Raw genomic sequence first — 24,065 nt, forward strand, 5'->3', positions numbered from 1 at the left:
ATAGCACAGGTGAGTACTGGACAGCATTCCCCAAATTTTTTCATTTTGCTACATTTGCTTTGTCCCTTCTTTTCTAATATAAATATATAGATTTGTTTCTGAACTGCTTATAAGTTACATTCTGATGCTTAAATATCTGTGTTTCTGGAAAATAAGGAATTCTTTTACATAATTATAGTGTAATTATCAAGAAATTAATTTTGATTTAGTATCAAAATCTAATACACAGTCTTACTCAGGTTGTTATCACCTGTCTCAGTAATAACCTTTACATCCAAAGAAAATCCAAAGTGGAGGAATTTTGCAATCCATGATGTGTTGTGTCGAATTGTTTCTTCAGTCTCCTTTAATCTTGGGAGTTCTTAAGTCTGTCTTTCTTGATACACTTAGTGTAAATTTCCCCTCCTTTTGGATTTGTAGGATGCTTCTTCATCATTTAGTCTCAGGTTATCCCAGATGGACAGAAATATCACACAAGTGATACTGGGTTTTTTCCAAGGCAGTCTTTGGGTATGAGTAACTAAAGGTATGAGGGTAACTAAAAAAATTTGATTCTGCTTTTCGAAAATGCATTCCCTGGGTGGTGGGCAGCAGATGATGACTCAAGTATTTGGATCCCTGCCACTTATGTGGCAAACCTAGACTGAGTTCTGAGCTTCTGGCTTTGATCTTGCCCAGCCCTGTTACAGGGATTTGGAGAGTGAACCAGCAGATGGCAGATCTCTGTCTCTCCGTGTGTCTATCTCTGCCTTTCAATAAAAATGAAATACAGTCTACTAATTCAGAAAGAAATAACATTCTGCTTGAAGAGATGAGATTGGCCTACATGAAAAAGCAATAGATTATTTAGGTATGCCAGAATATGGTTCAGTATTCAGGAATGATAATTTCTTCCACTTCATTCAGTTCCTTCTATTTAAAGTCTAGGGTTATGAATTTTACAGAAATGAGGAACAACTAATAATAAGCTTATGAAATTGGCTTCAGACCCATAAAGCACTGAATATGTCTAAAGTTACTAATAAATATATCAGTATGTTTATTTTGATACTAAATTGGGGAAAATGGGAGGAAGAAATAAGGAACACAAGAAAGAGGTGAGGAGAACATAATTTTCAGAAAAGCCCTGAATAACACTGACCGCTGGCCAGTGACGGCAGGTGGAGCAGGCAGAGACTAAACCCGTGTCTGCTTTTCGCCAGTGGCTATGGTGGTAACAAGAAATGCATGTGAAGTTGTTCTCACAGGACAATTAAGGAGAATCATCCTCTACCACACACGTCTGAGAGCCTGAGCTTTATACCCTGGGTAAGATACCTGTTCTCAACTGAGGAACCGAAATACAGACTTGTACATAAGCCAGACACCCTGGCACAGGCAAGGAAATTGCTCTTCAGGACACCCATAATATATGCAGCCTTTCCATGCTCCGATGCTGTTCTCACATCCTGGGGCTTCAGGACCTTAGCCCTTTGCAGTTGTCCTGTCTATGCAAGGCTTAAAGCTTGGTATTCTGGTTGGACATGACTGTTCATAGCAAGGAAGACAGAAATGGATAGTCAAAGAATTTAAAATAATAAGCATTTCAAAAATTCTAGGGTTTCAAAGTATTTTTCCCAAACTTTAGTTCTTTTGATTATTACAACAATCACTTGAGAAAGTAGGAAGAAATCATTTCAATTTTATGAGTTAATGAAACAGAGATTCAAAGAGTGATCCACAAGTGTGGCTAGTAAATAGCAGTACATCCAACTTCCCAGCTCACTATCTGCAACCACATAAGACGCAGGTTTGCATGCCTGCAGGCTTCAAGCTCTTTGGGGGCCATACAAGGTGATTTACTTCAAGGGAGGCAGAAAATCACTGTTGGCTCAGAAGGCTTGGACATCCTCCTAAAAGAAGGTAAAGGGAGAGAGGGATTCCCAGGCCAGAGGAAAAGAGGGAACAAAGATGGACTAGCGGTCAGATAGAACCACTCACCTGCAGCTGGGAGTGCACTAGTAGCTGATAGCCTAGGATTCTTGTGGGAGATGACGAAGTTTTATGGTGATCACAGGAGCAGAGGTGTGGAAAAGGTGACTGAATTGAGAGACATGGAAGCAAAAGCAAAAGAATCAGATATTCATGTGGCCTTGAGAAGGGTGTAGGGACCAGCCACCCTTGAGATGCTGTTATCAGAGAACATTTGTGGATAGCAAACATGAGAAAATGAAAGAACAGATTTTTCTTGGTTTGTTGTGTGTGAGGGAAGAGAATTATTGGAATCAAGGAACTAAGTTTGAAAACAGCCAAAAGGAGAAAACCATGGGCTATATAAGCAGGTCTAGCTAAAGATGGGAGAAAAATCCAAGACCCTCATGAAACACGGTACAGAGATAAGAAAGGAAAGACCAGTAAGAATGAACACCTAGACTTAATATGGGGTCATTTCAACTTCTGGATTTGAACAATCAGGACTAAAAGGAACAGCAAGAGAGGATAATGAGGAAATGGGAACATCAACGATGATTTCCACCAAAGGGTTGTTTCTGAGTAGTCACTGGTCAGCATCTCATAAGAAGAAGCCCAAGGAATGACCCTTGGATGTTAACACTAGTTACTGCCGACCAGAAGGAATGAAGACTGAATTCCCCACATACTGTAAGAACCAAAGTACAAAGCACAATATCTGCAGATTTGGTAATTTTGCATTTTTTAAAACACAGGGACAAACAGGATTTCATTTCATCAACCCAAGTTTTAGAACCAATTATATGGCCACCATTGTGCACACTGTGCAAAGGCAATGGTCCCTGCTCTCTCAGATGTAAAATTATTAATATCATAATTAAAATAATTTCAGCATTTCAAAATCTAATTTAGAAGTAAAAAGAACCTGTATTTAGGTATTCAGAACCTTATAGTTTTATAACTGCTACAAATATACTTCTTAAAATTTTGGAGCCATCTCAGATCTAGTTGCTTCTGATGATAAGCAGATTCTCCATATTCCCAGTTAATATAATGATTTGACTGGGATATGCACATTTGACATGGTATGTCTTCCCATATAACTACAGTCCTAAAGACAATGTAACCGAGCATATTCTCCAGGAGCTTTTTCATGAAATTAGGGAATCACTGGATATCACAGAGGCAGAATTAGAATTCAGTGGGGCAATGACACATATACAACCATCTATTTGGGCTTACCAGTCAATGTTATAACTGCTGTGTTGGAGAAGCTTCAAGGCAAATTGAAATAAACTATCTTAGCAAATTAGGAAAAAACAGGAATTAAAGCCTGCGAGAAGGAACTTCCTCCCTGGATGACCAGATCCATTTTCTCAGCTCCTATCTACTAAGGAGAACTATAAATCCAGAAAATAACACAAGAGACCTGGAAATTAACACAGTGGCTGGGCATCTTAATCGCTCACCTAACAGAAGCTGCCCCACCTAGAGGTCCACCCATCCTGGCACCAGAATTCAGCCAGGTAGGCTCATGCCTCCTGGAAATGCATGTGATACCTCCAAGCACATAAATTTTACAATATACAATTTAAAATATATTTATAACATACAATTTATAATATACAGTAAAAATGTATAACAAAATATAGTACCACATTTATAACATACAACGTAACACTCAGTTTACCCTTCCTTCCCCTGGCTCCTGAAGACCCGGGTGTCCCTAGCCTGTGGCTGGTGCTGGCACGGGATATGCACAAAATGTCCCAGAAGACTTACCAGGTGAGGATGGATGAACCTGAGGGTCCTGGCAAGTCTACTGCCACTCCTCTCAATACCAGCAGGCCGGCGCTTCCTGCAAGTTTGCTTGTGGCCGCTCACCTCCTTGTTCCAAGTCCAGCGCCCAAGCTCCACACACGTTCTGAGGAAGAACGCCACAACGCTGGACAGCAAGAAGAGAAAAGAGCAATAGCAGCACTGAGCACCCTTTTTATAAACTAGGTATTTCACAGCATATCAGTTCTGAATGGATTGCCTTCAGGTGCCAACCAATCAGAAGACAAAGACCAAGCCTGCAGGCTGGCACGGGGGCGTGGCTCCAGGCTGCTCCTGAGCTCAAGATGTCAAAAGTTGGCATCGAGGTGAGGCTCCAGGGCGGTGGGGGTCACAGGTCATTTGTTTCATTTTTTTCTTTGAAATTATTCCACAATTCATTTTAAAATTCGAGAGTATTTCTCTAGGTTCAGTACATATTCATCTGCTTTTTCTCTTAAGAGTGTACAAATAAAGTGAAATTTCTTTTATAGGACTCATGCATTGGGAGTGGTGGTGGTTTTTGAACTACTGTATTACAGAAAGAAAACAAGGATAACTGCAGGATTTATGGAAACACGAGAATTTAGAAAAATAGCAAAGTTGCATAAGATCATTCTTTAAAATATTTAAAAAATATTTCTGCCCATAGCATTAGACCTTCAATTGTTTTAGAATGACCCTATGGATAGAATTAATAGAACTTGGCTTGCTAATAATTGGTAGAATGCTGTGCTGCTGGAAGTTAATGAGTAGTGTTTTAGGAATTAAGGTCATTAAATCCCACAACAAAAAAATGAATGAGTTGAGACTTAAAGTCTTGAATGACTTGTATAAGAATACATGAATTACAAAATATTCTTGCACCAAAATAATTATTTTTAATTCCATTTCTTCAACTTTTTGAAGTATCCTCATGTATTTTGAAACTCAATAACTTTAAAATATTTAGATTTTGTTTGTATTTATAAATAGGAAAATACAGGATTGCAAACCCAAGTTGTTACACAAGTATTCCTAGTTGAAACACAAAACCAAAACCAACCACTGTGTATGGTATTAAAGGAAACTGATTCAGTACATATTTTTATTTTGCAAATTTTCCGGGTGTATCTGCTATTAATCCTCTGGTGACATTTAGCTTATTTACTCCAAGAATTTTGCTGTTTTTATAATTGTATCAAACATTTAATTAAAAGAGCTATTAGCTTGCATCTAATGCTCTGAAAATGAAAACTGAAGTGTGTCTCAGGAGAATCTGGTATTTTTTGGTATTTCCAAGTCAGAGAAGGTCAACTTATTAGTGGTTTTAATCAGTCTTCCCAAAAGTGATCATATTTAGTCTCAAAACTACAAAGCAAAGGATTTTTCACCTTTGCCTCTGAAAATAGTAACAAAAGGCAAAATGTGATGCCCAGTACTTTCTGGCCTCTCATCCAAGCCACGGCTCCCTGCTGCTTCTACCATATTTCCAATCACATCTAGGAATTGCATATTTTATCCCATAATGCAACAATCATGTAACAGTGCTTTGTGTCTGTAGAGGATTTTTCTAAGCTACCAGACACATTCACGCATGGTTTCTTTTCCTCCTCACTACAACTATGTTTCCAAGATTGACAGAGAGGGCAAGGCAAGCACAGGGAAGCTGCAAAGCACAGCTAGTTCATGGCAGAGAGGGATCGGGAAGCCCCCTTTTTGGACCACATGGTAATGCTTTGCCTGCAGCCTCCCCAAGGTCATGTGCTTGGGTGGGGGGCTGCCAGAAGCCAACCCTGAGCCAAAGATTGGCTTGACCATGATTTATTAGTTCAAGGTTCTAGGAGTAACGACCAAGCAGGTGGGAGGAGGAAATTAAAGACAGGGTCTCATTAAAGCCACGTCTCAGGCTCAGCCTGATTCCATGGGGATTTCTAGGGAGCAACCCGTCCTGCTTAGAAGCAAGGGAGCAGCTGAGCTTTTGCGCACTCACACCGATCAGCCACTGGTTACAGGGGACTTCAAGGATTAGGAAAACCAGTTCCTAGAATTCACAGTCCCAGTGCCCAGAGGTAACAATCCTGAGGATCCTTGGGCTGAGCCTTGATCAGCCAAACTGATGCACAGGTGGGAAAAGAGCTCCCAGGAGATCCATGTGGGCGGAGCCTGGTGTCCAGCACGGATGCAGTTATCCATGCGGCCAATAGTATGGACTGGGCTCCTCCTATGTGCCAGAGAATTCTATCCAGAGCCCATCTCTGAGATCCTCTTCCTTCAAGTTCACTCTCCTGGGTTTTATCTCCTTTACAACACCCACTCCTGCCTGTGTTTCCTCCTCTCTGGATGTTTTCAGGTGTATTGTTTATTTCTTCCTGCTAGAATACAGGTTTCTTAGGAGCTCAAACTCAGCCTGCTGGAAAAGCCCCCTCTGAAGAGTGGATGCTTTCCCCAAGACCTGAAATTCCAAGGATATCCAGCCGCAAGGAGGTTTGGGGGAGACCATTCTAGGCAGACGACATGGGAAGTGCAAGGGCACTGAGGTGGAAATTGGCTTGGAGCTCCCAGAACAAGGAGTAAACTTCAGTGAATGGGAGGGAGGGAGCAGGTGGGAGAGGTCAGGAAATAAAGGGCTCTGTGCACCCTGGCGGGTGGAGCCCTCAGAGAGAGGCCCAGCGCTCACACAGCACCTTTGTGAAGGTGGCTGCATCTCCGATCCCAACCTGTCACCCTCTCGCTTAGCAGGGACCTTGTACCTCTTTCAACCAGAGTGTGTGTCATCCATCAGCTGTAAAGGATCTTCTATGGACTAATTTTCTATTCAGCAGTTTGCTGATGAGTGCCGAATGGGTATCTGCAGACTTACATCAACAAGACATGACAGTGCAGCCTTCTAAAGAGAAGCAAACTATCTTCACGTTCACGGAACAGCAAACATCTGCAGTGCCACAGCCTCACTGCTGAGCCTACCAAGTCGGATTTGTTTCCTGAACCAGGACTCCAACTGGAGGATGCACCCAGTTTACTCTTTCCCACCCTCTCTGCGCAGGGCTGCACAGACACTGGCACCCTGCAGGCCTTCTCTCTCTTTCCCTGGAGAATAGGGATGACAGGTGATACTGCTCCTGTCTTGTTGATGTGGGAACCACAGCACCATGATGGCGAGCAGGAGCTGTGTCTGAGCAGAAGGAACCAGTGGGAAGGGAAGAACCACTCTGCTCTTCTGTGTCCCTTGAAGAAATCTCGGGTGATGAGGCCAATCTGAATGCCAGGGAAGAGAAGCTAGGAGCTTTAGCAATACCTTTTTTTTTTCATGTTGCAGATGATGAATTCAAGGCAAGAAGGACATAAGATATATACATGATCAGAGGTCACAGAGCTAGGAGGTACCCACGGTCCAGAGCTCCTCCTACCCTGAGTTTCTCCCTGCCCAGGCTCGTGGGCCTTCCTCGACACCACCCTCTCTTTGAAAGCATGACTTTCAACATAGGCTCTACAGTGCTCCTGAATGCTAGGTTCTCAGCAGGCATCCTCAGCACGATCATATGAATATGGGGCATGGACACCTGGGGAAACTGTTCTTCCAAATTAGATCCGGAGCCGTTTAGACCCAGGAGAACGACACTTAAGGTCTGTTCCTAAGTTTTTTAAGGACAATCCAACTTGAGTTAAGAAAAACCTTCTGCTTTTGTGCTTTTAGAGTTGCTAAGTCTGGATGACAGGTGCCTGAGTCGGTTCCTTGTCAGGCTAGCAGGTAAGACCCAGCCTCAAAGAGACATACAGATGATCTTACCTTTTTGTCACTGAGGCTGGTCATTTGGTCCACGAATTCCTCCTGGACCATGAAAGTAGCCAGGTTGGCCATGTAGCTAGCCAGGAATATGACAGCAAAGAAGGCCCACGCAGATACCATGATCTTGCTGATGGTCCCTTTCAGATTCTGGACGGGCACAGAATTGCTGAACACCAGGCCCCAGAGGAGCCATATCACTTTCCCAATGGTGAAAGAAGGCCCACTGGGTGCTGCAAGAGCCAGAAAGGACAGCCTCAGTGTTTTCTCAAAATGCACACGTGGAAGCAATGCAGTGGCTCCTCCTCCACCCTGTGACTTCCCCGCACTGTCCCCTCCATCCTCCTCCAGCCCGTGACTTCCCCGCACTGTCCCCTCCATCCTCCTCCAGCCTGTGACTTCCCTACACTGTCCCCTCCATCCTCCTCCACCCCGTGACTTCCCTACACTGTCCCCTCCATCCTCCTCCAGCCCATGACTTCCCCGCACTGTCCCCTCCTTCTTCCTCCAGCCCATGACTTCCCCGCACTGTCCCCTCCTTCTTCCTCCAGCCCATGACTTCCCTACACTGTCCCCTCCATCTTCCTCCAGCCCATGACTTCCCTACACTGTCCCCTCCATCCTCCTCCAGCCCATGACTTCCCCGCACTGTCCCCTCCATCCTCCTCCAGCCCATGACTTACTCACACTGTCCCCTCCTTCCCCCTCCACCCCGTGACTTCCCCACACTGTCCCCTCCATCTTCCTCCAGCCTGTGGCTTCCCTACACTGTCCCCTCTGTCCTCCACCAACCCGTGACTTCCGTGTACTGCCCACAACATCCTGCTCCAGCCCGTGACTTCCCTGTACTGTCCCTCCATCCTCCTCCAGCCTGTGACTTCCCTGTACTGTCCCTCCATCCTCCTCCAGCCCATGACTCTCCAGCATGCACTGGACTCCCTTCTGTGTTCCCACCACCAAGCTCATCCTCCCAATGGGGTCTTTGTACCTGCTGTGCCCTCTGCCTAGAGGGCTCCTCCCTCAGCCCTTCACACATCTGGCTCTTCTCATCCTTCCTCTATAACCTTCAACCTTAACTGTGTGTGACAATACATGCCTCATACCCCTACATACCCCAGCTCACTCTCCAACTGCACCACCACATTTACACCCATCACCAGAGTTGTCATAGCACAGGGCAGACCTGTTCCTTCATTGGTTGAGTCATTTTATAACTACAAAGTCTTTGCTTCCCAGTTCCCTGATACAGTCCTTGTACCCAACACTATGCCTAATGCATGAACTGCATTTTATACACACACACACATTTCTTTCTTGAAAACTTCATTTCTAACGAAATTGCTAAATATAAATATTTAACAATATTTCCAACAATATTCTTAAATATTTCATTTCTAACAATATTTTGAACAGTACTCTAAAATGCCATTTAGTTGCAAAGGAATTCAAACAAAGTATTAAGACATCCATGCCTAAAACAAGGATACCTACCTGCCCTTTCTTGTGTCACAGAAGGGCTTATTTATTTATTGCATGATCTACTCAGAATTTAAACACCAAAGAGGCTTAATTTAGTGACCTTGTTGACAAAATTTTCTTGGAATCAAAATATGCCTTCATGATCACACTGAACAGTCACGTATTAGACACTTAGAGCCCAGGCCCCAAAATCTGAGGAGCTGCATCTTGTCTGACAACGGCTGTGGCTGGAGTTTGAGACATGGGAGTAAAAGTGACCACATGTTCTCTGTTCACTCAACAGACGTTGGCGACCCATGCTCCATCCTCTTGATTGAGGAGATGAAGATCTAAAGGCCACACCCACTCTATTTAAGTAGCTCCTTATGCAGGAGGAAAGACAAACCATGAACGATAAACATGTGATCAGGATGGAGGCAGGAGTGGCCCAGAGCACCTGCAGAGGCAGGGAGGGCTAGCCCAGCTTGAGGGCTTGCAGGCAGGGACTAAACTGAGGAGATCAGTTGTCCTTTAAGGTACAAAGCAAATACTCAGAAAAACATATTACCATCCAACAGTCAGCCTTTTCCTTAGGTGAAAGGATGGTATTTAGCCTTGCATTTGCTTTAGGAATGACTATAACCAGGCCTTGGAATTGCCTGTGGAGCTTTCTGCGTCCCCAAGTGGTCTGTGGGTTACAGAGATCCCTTAACATATATGCGAGTTCTTTTTTCAATCCCAACAAAAGAGAAAATGGCAGGGATGCAATGCTGCCTTGCTGTCAGAGGTTCAGACTCCACCTCTACAGCATCATGAAATCATACACAAGTTGTGCCCACCCCTGGATCTGGGAGATACAGAAGAGGTGAAAGGAAGGGAAACACGCCAGGGAGGGGATAGAATTGAGAGGGAGCCAGAAAAATGTTGTGAAAGAAATCCTTTAAGGAGAGACGTGAGGGTGCTGGGGGTTGACTGAACACCATGGGTAAGAACACAGCTGGAGTCAGCCGGCTCAGTGTGTGAGCCGTACCTCTCCCATGTATTAGCTGGACAACTTCAGCTGTTCTCCAACCTGCCCATAACTCAACTCTATCCACTGTCAAAGGCCCTCACCTCAAATGGCTGTGAGAACTTAATGGATGTAAACCTAGTGCATCTCCAGGCAATCATAAACGTGAGCCCATTGTTAACGCTACAGCTATCACAACAGTGTGTTCTGTATTACGTCTTGTTACTGAATGACAGAAGCTGTTGTGAACAGTGGCTTGCACTATTCAACAGGCATGGGCACATCCAGACCCTTTGGACCACGTGAACACCTGGTTCCAGCTATGCCTGAAGGCCAGCGGCCCCCTCCTCCACAACTGGGCTGCATTCATCTGCCGCCTAGCTTATGGGAGGTCTCCTGCCATTCCTGCCCCCTGTTACATCTTCTTCTTCCCACCCACTTTCCTCTCTCATCAACACCACGGTGAGACAGCACCACACCCCTGTCACAACGGCTGTTTTCCAAAAGACAGCAGCAGATGCTGGCAAAACTTTTTTTTATTTGACAGATACAGTTAGACAGTGAGAGAGAGAGACAGAGAGAAAGGTCTTCTTTCCATTGGTTCACCACTCAAATGGCCGCTATAGACGGTGCTGCACCGATCTGAAGCCAGGAGCCAGGGGCTTCTTCCTGGTCTCCCATGCGGGTGCAGGGCCCAAGCACTTGGGCCATCCTCCACTGCTTTCCCAGGCCACAGAAGAGAGCTGGACTGGAGGAGGAGCAGCCGGGACTTGAACTGGTGCCCATATGGGATGCTGGCGCTGCAGGTGGAGCATTAACCAAGTGAGCCATGGCGCCAGCCCCAGCTGGCAAAACTTTTACACACCGCAGGTGGGAATGCACATCAGGGCAGCCCCCGGGGAAAGCAGTGTGGAGATTTCCTTTGAAAGCTAGAAACAGGACTTCCCCATGCAGTCCAGCAATCCCACTAACTGGGTATAGACCCAAAAGCCAGGAACACGTTGTACCAGAGACACCTGCACCACCATGTTTGTAGCTGCTTTGTTCACAAGAGCCAAAATATGGAATCAACTGAGGTGTCCATCACCCACTGAAAGATAAAAAAGATAGATGAGGAACACACACACACACACACACACACACGGAATACTATTCCGCTATAAAGAAGAATGAAATTCTAGTACTGGCAGCAGAATGGCTACAATTGGAAGACGGCGTGCTGGCTTCGTGGTCTTGTCACTTTCCAGTTGTTGAATTTTTTATTTGGCGGAGCCAATAAGCTTTTCAGTATCATATAAAATTATGCTATCTCAAGAAAAGTATTTTTATATTTTTTAGATTTATTTATTTATTTGAAAGTCAGAGTTAGAGAGAGAGAGAGAGAGAGAGAGAGAGAGGTCTTCCGTCTGCTGGTTCACTCCCCAGTTGGCCACAACGGCCGGAACTGCACCGATCCGAAGCCAGAAGCCAGGAGCTTCTTCCAGGTCTCCCACATGGGTGCAGGGGCCCAAGGACTTGAGCCATCTTCCACTGCTTTTCCAGGCCATAGCAGAGAGCTAGATCAGAAGTGGAGCAGCTGGGACTCGAACTGGCACCCATATGGGATGCTGGCACTGCAGGCAGTGACTTTACCCAATATGCCACAGTGCCGGCACCATAAAGTATTTTTTAAACAATGATTCCAGGTCAGGTAGAATACCTTAGATTTATTATTAATATTTACTTCCTAAGTAGCGAATGGGAGGTTTGATGTCAGGAAATGCATTAGTAAAATCGGCCTGGTCACTCTGCAGTTAGATTTCAATTTTATTTTGTGACAATAAAAGTTTTTTGTTTCACGGCTGAAAAAAAAAAGATTTTGAAAAAAAGAACTTATGACAGCATATGGTGAGAGCTTACACTGGTACGGGATCTGCACTGTGGTGCAGCGGATGAAGCCACTGCCTGAGACATAGGCATCCCATAGGAGGCCAGTTTGAGTCCCGGCTGCTCCACTTCTGATTCAGCTCTCTGCTATGGCCTGGGCAAACAGTGGAAGATGGCCCAAGTTCTTGGGCCCCTGCACCCGCATGGAATATCTGGAAGAAGTTCCTGGCTCTGGATTTGGCTTGATCCAGAACTGGCTGTTGCAACCATTTAGGGAGTGACCCAGTGATGGAAGCTTTCTCTCTCTCTCTCTCTCTCTCTCTCTCTCCATCTTTCAAATGAATTTTTAAAAAAATGGGTGCATTGCTACATTTGTCACATGAGAGAAACAGAACCAGTGGTGACAGTAAATGCAGCCCAGGGGCTCATGACTGGGGTCAAGGCTACAGACAAGGTCACAAGGGAGAAAGACGCTGTGTCACACGGGATTTCTGAGACAGGTGGCAAATGACCGATGGAACCAGGACCATGTGTGTGCGACCTGCCTCCCAAAGCCCTTACTTTTCTTCCCAGCTGGTCCGAGGCTGGAAGGATGGAAGGAGGGACCTAACACAGTCAACAGGAGGCCAGAGCCTTCCCAAGGGACAGCCAGTACCACAGAAGTCAAAGCCAAGAGACGGAGGAAAATTGTGCTCTGATGACATCACTAGCACGCCTGGATCCAGCTGTGAGCTGGTGACAGCGCTGCTTGGAACTTTTGCAAGCACAAGACACCATGTCTCTTGCACCCAGGCATCCCGCTAGGGCTCTGAGCACCCAGAAATGCACCTGCCATCATGGAGCTTAGAAACTCAAGAGTGGCAACTGACCTGAAATTAGATCAGATGCAGGGAAAACATTACTTCATGCAGCTGTGCTAACATTTACAAAGGACAAGTATTTGCACAGGTAAAGGGAATAGTCTACCCAGTCCGTATCTGAAGAGACACAAAGTGGGTTCTGGCCAGGCAAGCAAAGAGGAAAGCTGGGGGGAGGGGATTCCAGGAAGCAGGAATGGCACATGCAAAGGCCCTGAGGCATTAAGATAATCTCCTCCTCCATGAACCCAAAGAAGAAAAAGAATGTGTCAGGGCAGAGCAACTGAGTGTGTCTTTGGGTCTCCATGGCCCAGAACAGAGCTTGGCACGTGGTAAAGGTGACCGGACATTTGCCAGCTGAGTGAGGGACCCTGCCCGTGCCTCCACCTCTGTGCGCTGGCCCTGTGTCCGGGCTGTGCTGGACCAGGAGGAAAATGTGAGGTTGTACTTGTCCTGGATCACACTCTCTCAGCCTTTCCACTCCCAAAGCTGGACACACACGCGTATGGACCCCAAACACCAGGTTAAGGCATCAACATTTGTGGCAAAGACCAGCATAGCCACCCAAAGCCTGGGTCCCTTCTTCCATGGGGCTGAAGACATCCGGGCCTCCTGGGCAGTAGACATGGCCCTGCATGGCTCCTGCAAATGGACAGTCCGAGTCGGGGCTGGAGACCCCAGGCAGGCCTCCTCCGCCCTCCTTCCCAGCTGCCCCCAGGAACTGGGGCCCTGGAAAGACTGGTGGGGGTGCGGCTGTGCCACCCAGGAGAGAAACAGCCCTCCACTCTGCCTCCCTACTGCAGGGTTGCTTTGTACTGCAGCACAGCCCTACGTGGGCTCACATGGGGTCTAGGAAAGGGACAGGGACCTTGGAGTTTGGAGCAGGAAGTGGCCACATCGTGAGGCAGAATGGGGTGCGGCCTTGGCTTCTGGTGGCGCCAGGGATGGGTGGTGACTCAGAAAGGGGAGCTTGGGGCCGGCACTTTGGCATAGCAGGTGAAGCCACCGCCTGCAGTGCCGGCATCCCATGTGGGCATCAGTTCCAGTCCCGGCTGCTCCACTTCCAATCCAGTTCCCTGCTATGGCCTGGGAAAGCAGTAGAAAATGGCCCAAGTGCTTGGGCTCCTGCTCCCACATGGCAGGAGTTCTTTGCACCTGGCTTTGGGCCTAGCCCAGACTTGGCTATTGTAGCCATCTTGGGGAGTGAACCAGGGGATAGAAGCGCTCTGTGTGTGTGTGTGTATAAAACTCTGCCTTTCAAATCAATCAATCTTTTTTAAAAAAGGGGTGCTCACCCCAAGAAAGGCGGTCAGCCGAGTCACAACCACTCCGATCGGTGACAATTCTGGTCTGGTCTGTCCCCATCACAAAGGAGAGACTGAGGCAGCTGGGGTGGCAGCCACAGAGCCTCCTTGGCCTGGCGCCTTGGAGCAGGATGCGACCATTCTGATCATTCTAGAACACGTCTCTGGGAAGAGCCGGGTCATGAATAGATTAGGCTTGGGGCACCATAGAACCCCTGTCTCAACCGCCCAGCTCGGACACTATGGCCAGGAAGCCTCCCAGGAAGGAAGCAGTGGGCGTGGCTATGTTCCAATAAAACTTTATTTACAGATGCAGGCCAGAGGCCCCACGATGTAAGCAGGCCAAGCAGTCCAAGCTGCATACTTGCCAAATGCTGTGCCGGGGGCAGAGCATTGTGGCACAGCGGCTGAAGCCACTGCTTGGAACACACATCCAGTGCTGGAGGGAATCCCAGCCACTCCACTTCTGATCCAGCTCCCTGCGGATGTGTCCTGGGAGGCAGCCAATAACAGCACAAGTGCCTGGGTCCCTGTCACCCACTTGGGAGCCTCAGATGGTGCTCTGGGCTCCTGGCTTTGGCCTGACCCAGCCCTGGCTGTTGTGGGCATTTGGGGAGAGAATCAGCAGATGGAAGGACTCTCTCTCTCTCTCTCTCTCTCTCTCTCTGTCTCAATCTCTCTCTTGATCTCTATGGCTCTTTCTCTCTCTCTCACAAACACACACACACACACACACACACACACACACACACACACACCCCACTCCTGTCTCTCTGCCTTTAAATGGTCAAGATGCTAAGTTTCAGGTTATGTGTTTTTCATCGCAATTAAAAATTAAAATTGAAGAAGCAATACAAAGCAGGATTTGCCTCCTGGGCTCCAGTTTGCCAGGCTTTGTTCCAGAACATCCGAGCCGAGAGCCCCCGGGAGGCACCGGCCGCCCAGCCACGAGGCAGGCTCTGCCGACGCAGCCCACACCGCCTGTGAGCGGTGACTGGGAGAGGGGAGCTGAAACCGTGAGGAGACTACGCAGCCATGGCCTACCTGCACGTATTTCTAAACAGTCTGGAACAGGCACAGCTGAAGCGATCTTTAGCTGGGGCCGGTGCTGTGGCGCAGTGGGTTAAGCCACCACTTGCGACACTGGCATCCCATATCGGAGGGCTGGTTCCAATCCCAGACGCTCTGCTTCTAATCCAGCTTCCTGCCAACATGCCTGGGAGGCAGCAGAGGATGGCTCCAGTGTTTGGGCCCCTGCACCCACATGGGAGACCTGCAGGAGCTCCTAGTTCCTGGTTTCAGCCTGACCCAGCCCCAGATGTTGCAGCCATTTGGGGAATGAAACAGCAGATGGAAGATCTAATTCTCTCTCTCTCTCTCTCTCTCTCTCTCTCTCTGTTTTTCTGTCTCTACTATCATCTATATCTATGTATCAATCATCTATCCATCTATCTGTATCTCTCATTTATATCTCTCTACCACTCTTGTCTTTCAAATAGATAAATTTCTTTTATAAAAAACCCCTTAGCAAGATTTGCTCGGGGCAAAGCCATCTCCTGAGGTCAGAGGCTAAGTCCTTCCAAGTCCTCTCCCTGCCCGCTGGGGCCCAGGCTGCCTCTCCTTTGGAGATGACCACTCAAGGTGCCCAGACACAGAGAGCCCGGGACAGAAACGGGACACTGGCCTTCCAGCAAAGCTCCTGCTGACTTCTGGGCAAACCGAGTCAGGGCAGCTTTGATGACGGGGAACATCCAACTGGCCCCTCCCCTCCCATTAGAAGCTCCAAGGGCAGCAGAACCCAACGATGAAGGCCAGCGGCGAGGCCTCATTCCAGGGTCCCGTGTCACTCAGAGCTGATCTTCTTTTTAGATTTATTTATTGATTTGTAAAGCAGAGTTACAGAAGGGGGGGGGGGTCTTCCATCCACTGGTTAATTCCCCAGATGACCGCCATGGCTGGAGCTGTGCTGATCCAAAGCCAGGAGCCAGGAGCTTCCTCCAGGTCTCCCATGTGGGTGCAGGGGCACAAGGACTTGGGCCAACTTCTACTGATTTCCCAGGCCATAGCAGAGAGCTGGATGGGAAGTGGAGCAGCCAGGACTCAAACCGGTGCCCATATGGGATGCTGGCACTGCAGGTGGTGGCTTTACCCACTACCCCACAATGCCACCAGCTAGGCTGATCATTTTTAAAAGCATGGATGTTGGGGCTCCTGCAATACCAGCATTCCACATGAGGGCACCGGTTCAAGTCTCGGCTGCTCCACTTCTGATGGAGCTTATCAGAAGTGCTTATATCAAAATGTGAGCACAGCCAACCCCGGATGGCATCGCTGGCTCCTGGCTTCAGCCTGCCCCAGTCCTGGTTGTTGCAGACATTTGGGGAATGAACCAGCAGATAGAAGATATTTCTCTCTCTCTTTCTCTCTCCCCCTCCTTCCCTTCCTCCCTCCCTCCCCTCTATGTCACTCTGCCTTTTCAAATAAATAAATCTTTAAAAACATAATTCAGGCAGACATAGGTGGGAAAACTGTAAGGAATGGCAGGAAATGGCTCACCCAGAATGAAGGAGTGATGCCAGCCCTGGGGAGAGAACGGAGGGGCACACAGAGCATCTAAGACTCACTCACATTCTAACCCTTAGCTCAAGTAATGAGTACATGGGTCTTTCATTGTTATTCCTTAGACTATAGAGATGCATTCTGAACATTCTTTCGTATCAATGATTTTCTTATTGAGGCTGAAAGCAGGTGTTTAAGGATTGATCCTTAAATGCCCACCACCTGGGTCTTTAATTCTCTGGAATTTCTCCTGGAGGCACAAGATGGCTGCTGCAGCGCGAGACATCACATTGTCACCCAACCACTTTCAAATACAAGAGTAGGGAACACTCAGGATTGTAAGGAAGACTTCACTCACTTTTCCATCCATTTGTCGGACTGGAAAGAGGACTGAGAGGGAGAGGGCATGGCCATTGGGCAGGAAGCCTGTCACAATCCACCTCCTCTTCTGGGCAGGTCAAGGGCACTGCCCCACTGCCAATGTCCTCCAGTCCACCAACAACTCTGGCACGAGGCACTCACAGCCACGCGCCGCCGGGCTCTTGGCTGTTCACAGGCAACAGCCACTGGGAGGGGAAAATAAAACAATCTATGAGGCTGCAAAATGCAATAATGAATGATAACAGGCCCCGGAACAGCAGGGGAGGATTATTGGGAAATCAGCTAAGAGCTTATGCTGATGGCAGGAGCTGGGAGAGTGGCTGAGTGTGGCCTTAAACTTGCAGGAAGAGATGTCTTGGCGGGGGTGGGGGGTGGCTCCCACACTTACTGGCTGGGGACCTCCAGTTCCTGAAGCTCATGGAGACCCAGCTTCCTCGGCCGTACAACAGGAATGAAAACAGGACAAATGGGATTAAATGAGACACGGGGAGATGACACATGAGCCGGGGCTGCCAAGCACAGCTGTTCCGGTTGTGCATAAAACAAGGGCACTTAGAGCTGAGACTGAGAAGGGCTGCAAACTCACCCGCTTTCCATGCCCAGAGCCGGGGGCTGGGGTGGGCACTAGGTGCCACAGCTGGGTCGCCACTTGGGATGCTCACGTCCCACGCCCGGAGGGCCTGGTTCAAACCCTGGCTCCTCCACTTCCCACCCAGCTTCCTGCTGATGTACACTCTGGGAGGCAGCAGGTGATGGCCCAAGTACCCGGAAGGAGCTCCTGGTCCCTGGCTTCAGCCTGGCCCAGCCCTGGATGTTGAAGGCAATTAGGGACTGAGCCAGCAGATGGGAGACATCTCTCTCTCTTCCAAATTAGAAATAAACAAAGTGGGGGGGGGCCGGACCCAAGATGGCGGAATAGTGAGGGCACGCACCAATAGTCCAGGAAACTTTAGTTTAATAAAAGTGGAGTTACAGTAGCCTCAAAAAAAGGATCAGGAAAAAATTGCAGAGGAAGCGCTTCTGGATCTAGTGGCTGTGACTTGGAGGACCTACTGGGAGAACAAGGTCGCCCACCTCGCGGAAGCCGAGCCGCAGTGTCTGTGCACCAGTGCAGGAAGGGGAGTGGATGTAACACAGACACCAGCGGGGAGAGTTGGGACACCCAGGACTCCAAGTCCACACATTGGCACTGGAAGGGGAAGTGAGCTCAGTAACCTGAGACATTGGAGGGGAAACGGCGGTCAGAATCTAGAGGGGAGCAGGAAAGTTCACCAGACTGACTACAGGAGAGAAGGAAAAAAGGTGGGGGGTTTCTCTCTCCGCCAACCTTGCAAAGGTTGCAAGGTTGCAAGGTTTGCAAGAGTATGCAAGGTTTGCAAGAGATAAAGAGCAGGCCCCCACTCTGGATTTGCATAACAACAGGGAAGAGCTAAGGAACTGAGTCACTACAATTCAGTAGCCTAGGCAACCCAGTGGGAGTCCAGAGGAGAAACAGAGCCTGCACAGACTCTTTGGGTAGAAGCCAGAGATTGGAAGCTAAATACCATCAATTCTGCACAGCCGTGCCGTGCGGTATTACTTCCCTCCTGAATGAATAAATAAATAAATAAAAAGAGAGAGATTTACCACGCATAACCTGAGGGTGTCACCTTTGCACACCCATAACCCAGAAGAACCAAGCAGAGCTCTCAGGCCACACCCATCTCAAGCCTCCAAGGCTCCTCCAACAGCAGGCAGTCCACTTAACACAGACATAGTATAAAATAAAAAAAAATTTTTAAAAAATGCACAGTGACGAAAGAAGAATTAACTATGCCAAGCAACAAACACAGAAATCGAGGGAACAAGATCAACAATGACACTATGATGCCTCCAAATAAACAAAACACCCCAAGCCAAGATTATGAAGATGATGAGATAGAAGAAATGCAAGATACGGATTTCAAAAAATTAATGATAAGAACATTTGTAAGTTTTCAAAAGCAAATCCTTGAACTACAGAAATCCTTATTGGACAGGATTGAAAATCTCTCTCGTGAAAATGAAATTTTAAGGAAGAATCAAAATGAAACGAAACAACTAGTAGAACAGGAAAGTGTGATAGTGAAGAGAAATCAAAATGAAATGAAGAGCTCAATAGATCAAATGACAAACACATTAGAGAGCCTTAAAAACACAATGGGTGAAGCAGAAGAGAGAATATCAGACTTAGAAGATAGAGAACAGGAAAGGATACAGTCAAACCAAAGAAAAGAAGAGGAAAAAGAAATCTAAAAAATATTGTGGGGAATCTACAGGATACTATTAAAAAAACCAACATTCGAGTTCTAGGAGTTCCTGAAGTCATGGAGAGAGAGAAAGGATTAGAAGGCCTTTTTAGTGAGATACTAACAGAGAACTTTCCAGGTTTGGAGAAGGACAGAGACATCCTAGTACAGGAAGCTCATAGAACCCCCAGTAAACATGACCAAAAGAGATCCTCACCACGACACGTGGTAATTAAACTTACCACAGTGAAACATAAAGAAAAGATCCTAAAATGTGCAAGAGAGAAATGTCAGATTACTCTCAGAGGATCTCCAATTAGACTCACAGCAGACTTCTCTTCAGAAACACTACAGGCTAGGAGGGAATGGCGAGACATAGCACAGGTGCTAAGAGAGAAAAATTGCCAGCCCAGAATATTATATCCTGACAAGCTCTCATTTGTGAATGAAGGTGAAATAAAGACCTTTCATAGCAAACAGAAATTGAAAGACTTTGTGGCCACTCGTCCGGCCCTGCAAAAGATACTTAAAGATGTGCTACACTCAGAAACACAGAAACACGGCCATCAATATGAAAGAAGGGAAAGGAAGAAAAACCACCAGTAAAATAGCATGGGAAGTTCAAAGCATATACTAGAAAATATCTCCAGGAAAATGGCAGGGCAAAGTCACTACGTATCAATAGTCACATTAAACATTAATGGTATTAACTCTTCAGTTAAAAGACACCAATTGGCTGATTGGCTCACAGAACACAACCCAGCTATTTGTTGCCTACAAGAAACACATCTCTCTAACAAAGATGCATGCAGACTGAAAGTGAAAGGTTGGAAAAAGATATTCCATGCCAACAGAAACCAAAAAAAAGCAGGTGTAGCCATATTAATATCAGACAAAAAAAAAAACTTTAATACAAAAACTGTTAAGAGAGACAAAGAGGGACACTATATAATGATTAAGGGTTCAATTCAACAGGAAGATGTAACTATTATAAATGTATATGCACCTAATTATAGGGTACCGGTCTATTTAAAAGATATGTTAAGGGACTTAAAGGGAGATTTAGATTCCAATACAATAGTACTGGGGGACTTCAATACTCCACTCTCAGAAATAGACAGATCATCCGGACAGAAGATCAACAAGGAAACAGCAGATTTAATCGACACTATTGCCCAAATGGATCTAACAGATATCTACAGAACTTTCAATCCTACATCTAAAGACTTCACATTCTTCTCAGCAGTGCATGGAACCTTCTCTAGGATTGATCACATACTAGGTCATAAAGCAAGTCTCAGCAAATTTAAAAGAATTAGAATCATACCATGCAGCTTCTCAGACCACGGCAGAATGAAGCTGGAAATTAGCAACTCAGGAAACCCCAGAAAGTATGCAAACACATGGAGACTGAACAACATGCTCCTGAATGAACACTCGGTCATTCAAGAAATCAAAAGAGAAATCAAAAACTTTCTGGAAGTAAATGAGGATAACAACACAACATATCAAAACTTATGGGATACAGCAAAAGCAGTATTGAGAGGCAAATTTATAGCAATAGGTGCCTATATCAAGAAATTGGAAAGATACCAAATAAATGAGCTTTCAGCGCATCTCAAAGACCTAGAAAAACTACAGCAAACCAACCGCAAATCTAGTAAGAGAAGAGAAATAGTTAAAATCAGAGAAGAAATTAACAGGATTGAATAAAAAAAAAAAACATTACAAAAAATCAGTCAAGCGAGAAGCTGGTTTTTTGAAAAAATAAACAAAATTGACACCCCATTGGCCCAATTACCTAAAAAAAGAAGAGAAAAGACCCAAATCAATAAAATCAGAGATGAAAAAGGAAACGTAACAACAGACACCACAGAAATAAAAAGAATCATCAGAAATTACTACAAGGACTTGTATGCCAGCAAACAGGAAAACCTATCAGAAATGGATAGATTCCTGGACACATGCAATCTACCTAAATTGAACCATGAAGACATAGAAAACCTAACAGACCCGTAAATGAAACAGAAATTGAAACAGTAATAAAGGCCCTCCCAACAAAGAAAAGCCCAGGACCAGATGGATTCACTGCTGAATTCCACCAGACATTTAAAGAAGAACTGATTCCATTCCTTCTCAAACTATTCAGAACAATCGAAAAAGATGGAATCCTCCCAAATTCTTTCTATGAAGCCAGCATCACCTTAATCCCTAAGCCAGAGAAAGATGCAGCACTGAAAGAAAATTATAGACCAATATCCCTGATGAACATAGATGCAAAAATCCTCAATAAAATTCTGGCCAATAGAATACAACAACACATCAGGAAAATCATCCACCCAGACCAAGTGAGATTTATCCCTGGTATGCAGGGATGGTTCAACATTCGCAAATCAATCAATGTGATTCACCACATTAACAGACTGCAGAAGAAAAACCATATGATTATCTCAATAGATGCAGAGAAAGCATTCGATAAAATTCAACACCCTTTCATGATGAAAACTCTAAGCAAATTGGGTATAGAAGGAACATTCCTCAATATAATCAAAACAATTTATGAAAGGCCCACAGCCAGCATCCTATTGAATGGGGAAAAGTTGGAAGCATTTCCACTGAGATCTGGCACCAGACAGGGATGCCCACTCTCACCACTTCTATTTAACATAGTTCTGGAAGTTTTAGCCAGAGCCATCAGACAAGAAAAAGAAATCAAAGGAATACAAATTGAGAAGGAAGAAGTCAAATATCCCTCTTTGCAGACGATATGATTCTGTACTTAGAGGATCCAAAGAACTCTACTAAGAGACTACTGGAACTCATAGAGGAGTTTGGCAAAGTAGCAGGATATAAAATCAATGCACAAAAATCAACAGCCTTTGTATACACAAGCAATGCCATGGCTGAGAAAGAACTGCTAAGATCAATCCCATTCACAATAGCTACAAAAACTATCAAATACCTTGGAATAAACTTAACCAAGGACGTTCAAGATCTCTACGATGCAAATTACAAAACCTTAAAGAAAGAAATAGAAGAGGATACCAAAAAATGGAAAAATCTTCCATGCTCATGGATTGGAAGAATCATGTCCATTCTCCCAAAAGCAATTTATAGATTTAATGCAATCCCAATCAAGATACCAAAGACATTCTTCTCAGATCTGGAAAAAATGATGCTGAAATTCATATGGATGCACAAGAGACCTCGAATAGCTAAAGCAATCTTGTACAACAAAAACAAAGCTGGAGGCATCACAATACCAGATTTCAAGACATACTACAGGGCAGTGGTAATCAAAACAGCATGGTACTGGTACAGAAACAGATGGATAGACCAATGGAACAGAATTGAAACACCAGAAATCAACCCAAACATCTACAGCCAACTTATATTTGATCAAGGATCTAAAACCAATTCCTGGAGCAAGGACAGTCTATTCAATAAATGGTGCTGGGAAAACTGGATTTCCATGTGCAGAAGCATGAAGCAAGACCCCTACCTTACACCTTACACAAAAATCCACTCAACATGGATTAAAGACCTAAATCTACAACCTGACACCATCAAGTTACTTGAGAACATTGGAGAAACCCTTCAAGATATTGGCACAGGCAAAGAATTTCTGGAAAAGTCCCAGGAGGCACAGGCAGTCAAAGCCAAAATCAACTATTGGGATTGCATCAAATTGAGAAGTTTCTGTACTGCAAAAGAAACAGTCAGGAGAGTGAAGAGACAACCGACAGAATGGGAAAAAATATTTGCAAACTATGCAACAGATAAAGGGTTAATAACCAGAATCTACAAAGAGATCAAGAAACTCCACAAAAAACAAAACAAACAACCCACTTAAGAGATGGGCCAAGGACCTCAATAGACATTTTTCAAAAGAGGAAATCCAAATGGCCAACAGGCACATGAAAAAATGTTCAAGGTCACTAGCAATCAGGGAAATGCAAATCAAAAGCACAATGAGGTTTCACCTCACCCCGGTTAGAATGGCTCACATACAGAAATCTACCAACAACAGATGCTGGCGAGGATGTGGGGAAAAAGGGACACTAACCCACTGTTGGTGGGAATGCAAACTGGTTAAGCCACTATGGAAGTCAGTCTGGAGATTCCTCAGAAACCTGAAGATAACCCTACCATTCAACCCAGCCATCCCACTCCTTGGGATTTACCCAAAGGAATTTAAATTGGCAAACAAAAAAGCAGTCTGCACCCTAATGTTTATTGCAGTACAATTCACAGTAGCCAAGACCAACCTAAATGCCCATCAATGGTAGACTGGATAAAGAAATTATGGGATATGTACTCTTTAGAATACTATACCGCAGTAAGAAACAACAAAATCCAGTCATTTGCAACAAAATGGAGGAATCTGGAACACATCATGCTGAGTGAAGTAAGCCAGTCCCAAAGGGACAAATACCATATGTTCTCCCTGATCGGTGACAACTGACTGAACACCAAAAAGGAAAACTGTTGAAGTGAAATGGACACTATGAGAAACGATGACTTGATCAGCATAGCCCTGACTGTTAATGAACAACTTAATACATTATCCCTCTTAGTAGTTTTTTTTGTCTGTTCTACTTAATATGACTGGTTTAATTCTGTAATTAATACACAGTTATTCTTAAGTGTTGAAATTTAACTGAAATGTGATCCCTGTTAAACATAAGAGTGGGAATAAGAGAGGGAAGAGATGTACAATTTGGAACATGCTCAAGCTAACTTGCCCCAAATGGTAGAGTTAGAAACATACCAGGGGACTCCAATTCAATCCCATCAAGGTGGCATGTACCAATGCCATCTCACTAGTCCAAG

At 45.6% G+C, this 24,065-nt stretch overlaps 2 protein-coding genes across 2 annotated transcripts in view; one reads left to right on the top strand and one right to left on the bottom strand.

The window, feature by feature from the left end:
* Positions 1–24,065, top strand: part of LOC138847136 (ankyrin repeat domain-containing protein 26-like) — a 271,305-nt gene that overhangs the window by 20,610 nt on the left and 226,630 nt on the right. The window lies entirely within an intron of this gene.
* The window catches only part of LOC108176799 (germ cell-specific gene 1-like protein), a 49,596-nt gene continuing 26,392 nt past the window's right edge, over positions 862–24,065 (bottom strand). The window contains exons 2-3 of the mRNA XM_070064935.1: positions 7,535–7,764; positions 862–3,895 (exon numbers count right to left, since the gene is read on the bottom strand). Of these exons, the coding sequence (XP_069921036.1) occupies positions 3,785–3,895; positions 7,535–7,764 (341 nt within the window). The 3' untranslated portion in view covers positions 862–3,784. The remainder of the gene's footprint in view (positions 3,896–7,534; positions 7,765–24,065) is intronic.

Source organism: Oryctolagus cuniculus, chromosome 19 (assembly GCF_964237555.1).
Source record: "Oryctolagus cuniculus chromosome 19, mOryCun1.1, whole genome shotgun sequence".
NCBI lineage: Eukaryota > Metazoa > Chordata > Mammalia > Lagomorpha > Leporidae > Oryctolagus > Oryctolagus cuniculus.